This window comes from Ciconia boyciana, chromosome 3, assembly GCF_034638445.1.
Source record: "Ciconia boyciana chromosome 3, ASM3463844v1, whole genome shotgun sequence".
NCBI lineage: Eukaryota > Metazoa > Chordata > Aves > Ciconiiformes > Ciconiidae > Ciconia > Ciconia boyciana.
Window position 1 is genome coordinate 115,587,164 of NC_132936.1, and position 5,577 is coordinate 115,592,740.

The 5,577-nt window shown below is 43.2% G+C and overlaps 1 protein-coding gene across 1 annotated transcript; it reads right to left on the reverse strand.

The window, feature by feature from the left end:
* Positions 1-238: 238 nt before the first annotated feature.
* MORN2 (MORN repeat containing 2) lies at positions 239-5,554 on the reverse strand. The gene is given in 7 exon segments (XM_072857227.1): positions 239-299; positions 301-336; positions 3,153-3,249; positions 3,252-3,288; positions 4,395-4,501; positions 5,242-5,292; positions 5,513-5,554. Coding segments are annotated over 7 exon segments (396 nt in total). The 5' UTR covers positions 5,520-5,554.
* Positions 5,555-5,577: the final 23 nt, after the last annotated feature.

Here is a 5,577-nt window from a genome sequence, read left to right on the forward strand (position 1 = left end):
ACTGCTCCACTTATAAATTCACCCTATTCAACTTCATTTCTTTAAGGTTTTCACTTAGGAGACTTCAGCGGATCAGTCTGAAAAGAAAAATAACTTAATTTTATTTATTATTGACATGCATTGTCAGGGGTTATTTTTAATAAATACATGAAGAAATCAATGCCTATTGAAAACTGGTCACAGCTGTTGAGCCCCAAATGCAGAGCCTTTAACCTGTGCTACTGTCTAAGCCAAATAGCTACATTTTCAACTTCTGCTTCAGTCCTACTGCTGCTGAGCCATGAAATGTGCCACTCCACTCCATTTTCATCTATAAAGTCTCCTTCACATTCCATCCTGTAATGACATAAATCCAGCCTGTTGAGAATACAGTGAGTTTGTGGCAGCACAGTGATGTGTGCACTACTCAGATAAGCAAATTGCCAGGAAGCAGAACCTTCCCAGTGTAGTGTAAGTACCTGCCTTAACTTTGTAGCCTGTAAAAGTTTTGACCTACAAAGCACACAGGTTAGACAGCCAAGGAACATATTCCTTTATTTGCAAAACTGTATTTATACTAACGTCCTCCCAGCATGTAGCCTCTACAGGAAAAACTTCATAGTCCCAGTCATGATTAGAAGTTACCAGAGTTTAAGTCCTATGAAGTTTATCCTGACTTTCATTAGGGGCATCTTAAAGATGTGTAAGTGTATGCAGCCAGTTACTGTGTGATCTTCTTGCTGTAAAAATCCATCCTTTCTTACCCTTTCCCCATCCTGCTACATGCTGTTATGACAAAGTGCAAGGATTTACAGCCTCCTGCAGGAAAAAAAAAGTAACTGCCGTGTGAATTCAGTCCTCATAAACCACATATTTCTGCTGATCTTTGAAAGCTGTGATCAAGCTCATCATTATACCTGAAAACTGCTATAAAGAAGAAATGTCTGTACATCAGCATCCCTTGCAAATGAGGGGAAAATAACTTTTAAAATCAATTACTGAAGATTTGTTTCCCTTAAAAAATGAAGCCACCTAGCAGTCACAGCAAGTTGCTATGGTGCTGCCTATTTATGTTCTCTCACAAAAGCCGCAGTGATCTGGTGAACTGACACCTATCTCGTGTGAGTAGGTGGAAACTAGCAATCTTGAAACTTGGCAAAGTAGCCTTCATTGGGCTGTCAGGGAGTGGCGTGTATTAACAGTCACAAAACAGTGTCAAAAAGAAGTCTTAATTCCCTGGTGAAAACAGCAGTGGCTGCCAAAGATTGGATCTCTGCTGCCAAGGGTGTATCTACATCAACATTTTAGTTAGCTGAAATCACAAGTTCAAATCAGAACCAGATGGTTTTCTCTACAGATCAGCTAGTAGTGACAAGCACTGTGCTGGCCCCTTTGTGATGGGCTACATTTTCACAAGAGAGTAGAGGCATCACCGTAAGATTTTTGAGAGAAAATGCCCATAAAGCTACATATGTGATCTACTGCTGAATGCCCTCACTGAGTGATGAGTACTCACAGGTTTAAACTTCATGCAGAATTCACGTCTGTCATTTAATATGACAGCAAAAGACAGAAGCTCTGTAGCAGATTTAACATGCCACTGTAATAGAGGCGTAACTTAACTCAATCTGTTCTAAAGCATTGAAATAAATGTCTTTAATTTTTCCCCAAACATTTGAGTTTGTCATACAGGTTCCTATTTTGTATCCAGGTACATTCTGTAACACATATTTCATCTGGTTTCTGATCATTTAAAAATAGAATTGGTCATCATCCTAGTACTATTGGTGCTATTATTTTTGGTCAGCAGGGCAAGACAGAGCTTTTTTTCTGATGAAAGACCACATATTAACAAACATACATTTTAGATTTATTTTAGATACTGGACTGGGGAGGTCCTTAAAGAAAAATTAAACCTAAATCAAACCTAGCAAATTTGACAGAGAAGTCATTTAAGGAGAATAAACATGAATGTTCTCATGTCATTTTTTACGGTTAATTCTCTCATTAAATCTGCTTTGTGGATTATGAAGTGGGTATCAACTTCTTGTTTTAGGAGAAGATGGTATCTTAGCAATTCAAAACACACACCCTTACTCAAAGACATTAACTCAGATGATGTTTATATGAGTGGCACTAAAACATTTTATTCTGAGTGATGAAGATAAGCCTCCACATTTTCCCATCTCTCTGCAATTTGTACTTTACCTCAAAAATAAGTAAACACAAACTTTGCAAACTATCAGTGCAAATCAGCACTGTATTTCTGCATGCATCTGTAGGCAGACAGCTTGAAACAACAGCTCTGAAAGGGGTCTGTTGTGGTTTAGCCCCAGTCAGCAATTCAGTACCACACAGCTGGTACTGTGGTGGGATGGGGGAGAGAATCGGAAGAGTAAAAGTAAGAAAACTTGTGGGTTGAGATAAGAACAGTTTAATAATTTGAACAAAAACAACAAAATCATAAATTGTAATGAGAAGGAAAACAACGAGAGAGAGAGAGAGAGAGAGGAACAAAACCCAAGGAAAAAAAAAAAATCCAATTATACAACCGCTCACCACCTGCCAACCAACACCCAGCCAGTCCCCCAGCAGCGACCGCTACCCCCTGGCCAACTCCCCCCAGTGTATATACTGAGCATGTCATCATATGGTATGGAATAGCCCTTTGGACAGTTTGGATCAACTATCCTGGCTGTGCCCCCTTCCAGTTTCTTGTGCACCTGGCAGAGCACAGGAAGCAGCAAAGTCCTTGAGCAGTGTAAACACCACTTAGCCACAGCCAAAACATCAGCGTGTTATCAATATTTTTCTCATACTAAAATCCAAAACACAGCACTATACCAGCTACTAGGAAGAAAATTAACTCTATCCCAGCCGAAACCAGGACAGGTCTGAACTGTTCTGTTTCTCTGAACTCTGCCTGAGCCCAGAGACCTGGTAACAAATAGTGGGTGAGTGGAATAACCATCTTGAAAACTTCTGAGTGGGAATGTATCACAGACTTTTGACCGATCTCATGAAAAGGATACAACTGGGATCAGCAATCTCAGATACCCAGTGCAAGTTTCACTGGTAGCAAAGGAAACCTACTCCCATGCTGGGTGAATTTTATTTGGACTTTACAGCTTATGAACTCAAAACTAATAGAAAAGACTACACTTCAAACATACTTGTTTTCATTGAATGGTCCAATGTGCTTTGCTCCATTTGGAAATGTGTAAGTTCCAGCCCCATGAAACACGTTGTCTTTGAACTCACCTTCATAACTGCCCCAGAAGGATGTCCTAGCCTTCCAGTACCATTCATCTGCATTTAATGAGAGATGAAGGATAAAGAAAATGGTTAATGTTCATGCTTACAGTATTATTTCTTTTCATTACAATATCCCTTCAGATTGCTGTCTTTGAGTCTGCTATCATATTCAGATATAATAATGGAGAGGAAAGTGACTATTCTTTCAGATTTAGACAGGTTCCTGCTTCTACAAGGATTTCACATAAGAGCTTAGAAGTTTTTGGCCAGCCACAGTGTCCAATAAACCCCTCCTCTGCTGGTAGTTTCACAGGATCTTAACAATCTATGTAGCATGGAACTGCTGTCCCCAGCCCTGCAAATAACTCATCTACCCTGACAGCCTGAGGGGTTAATTAAATTTTACAGAATTTATTTCTGTGGATCAAGTCAGAGCAAATCTTTCATTTGTTCAGCCTAGGCCACTAAGCCATGCCTGGGGATTTAAATCTGTGCTGTAAAGCACTTCTGTGCCATAATCTTAATTCTTATCATTGCACCAGTATTTTTGTAAGAGACTGAAAAAAAGGCCAGACTACATCTAATAAAGCCACAAGATGCTGTTTCCTAATCGCAGACCCTTATTTGTCTCATTTCAAGGACTGTCTCCTCTCCAGCATCAACAAAATAAGCAATTTTCCTGTACTTACTAATTCATTCCTGGGGAGCTCAGTAACCAAGGGCAGCCAAACAACAGTGTATCGGTCCATTGCCAGAGCTCCCCTGTTTCATTGTAGGATGTGTGTGGTGTATATACACGTGCAGGAGGGCCATGCCTACCCCACTATGTGTGCACAGCCCATTCATGCAGGGCTTTCACAGTGGCTGTGCTGTGCTGGGCACCACCGGTGCCACACTGCCCAGGTGTTTCGCCAGGGCCTGCCTGCCAGCAACGACCAGTGTGTTTGCAGGAACCTCGGGAGGCAGCAGACATCTGAAGACCCCAAGTCTTCAGACTGGGCTGTGACAAGATTCCTGGGTGGAAGAAGAGCCTGTGGTGTTGGTCTGATCCTTCTCAGGTTATGACTTTCGTTTCTGTGTCTTTTTAAGGGTGGATATAGTGAGACATGCTCCATTCCAAACCCAGAGAAAGTTTAAAATGAAGGAATACTTAAAATTACCTTGCCATTTTTCCAGCTGCCGACATATGTAGTTCTGTTGGCACCGGTGTGGACTCCATGACTGTTCCTCTCGAGCATATGCTCAGCTGTCCTTTTGCACTCCCCCTCTAGAAGTGGTAGACATGTATTTTCACTTCAAGACAGAGAGCATCTGAGAGGCAAAAACCTATGAGATCGTGCAATGCATTTCTTCTGTTCCACAGAGCCATTTCTCCCAGAGCTGACTCTCCATCTTCTGTGGACAGACTGCTGCCAGAGATGGGCCCTTGGAGCACGCAAGCCCCACTGGAGCAGGCGCCTTTGGGTGCCACGCACAGAGTGTGAGCCAGTCCCGTTACCCATTCTTCCACCACCACTGAGCCCCGCTGTGGGGGTGGTGGGGAGCTGGTGTGGGGCAGAGCAGACCCCCATGGACCATCAGGGCAGTGGCTGTGGCTGTCTGGAGGAGGACCCTGAGGAAACACCCCCATGGCAGCTTCTGTGTGTCTGTGGGGGGTTCTTACACAGCCAAAGCAGTGTGTTACTTGGGTAATAGTCCATTTTTGCTGGTAAAATTTTTTGCTTTAAACTCCAAACTGGCAGAGGTTGCCCGGAGGGGTTGTGGAGTCTCCGTCCATGGAGATATTCAAGACCCAATGGGATGCAGTCCAGGGCAGCCATCATGGGTGGCCCTGCGCGTGCTGGGGACTGGGGATCTCCAGAGGGGCCTCCCCACCTCAGCTGCGCAGCTTCAGGGTCACTTGTCACTCATGTAACCCTTACCCTGAAACTGGTATAGATTTCCTCTGTTTTAATCCCATACACTCATTTTTACAAAAGGAATTAGCACCTACCAAGATTTTCTTACCATACGTGTCTTTATTTGGGAATATGAAAGACACTTTAAAAACCGCAGCATCTGTTGAGAAAGAAAGAACCAGTGTCACTGTTACAACTGTTGGCTGAAATTCAAAGATATATATATACAGATATCTATTCAAATACACAGCAGCTTGAAACCGCAGATAATTATCAGTGTGCTGCTTGAGTGTACGATTCTTTATAAGGGAGCCCTCATTCCTATCTGCGGGACACCGTGTCAGGGGAGCCAGGCGGCCGGGGGGAGAAGAAGGTGTTACCGTCCATGGTTGCCAGGCGGACGTGTCCACGGTTGCTAGGGAGGCTGGCGGCCCGGAAGGGGAAG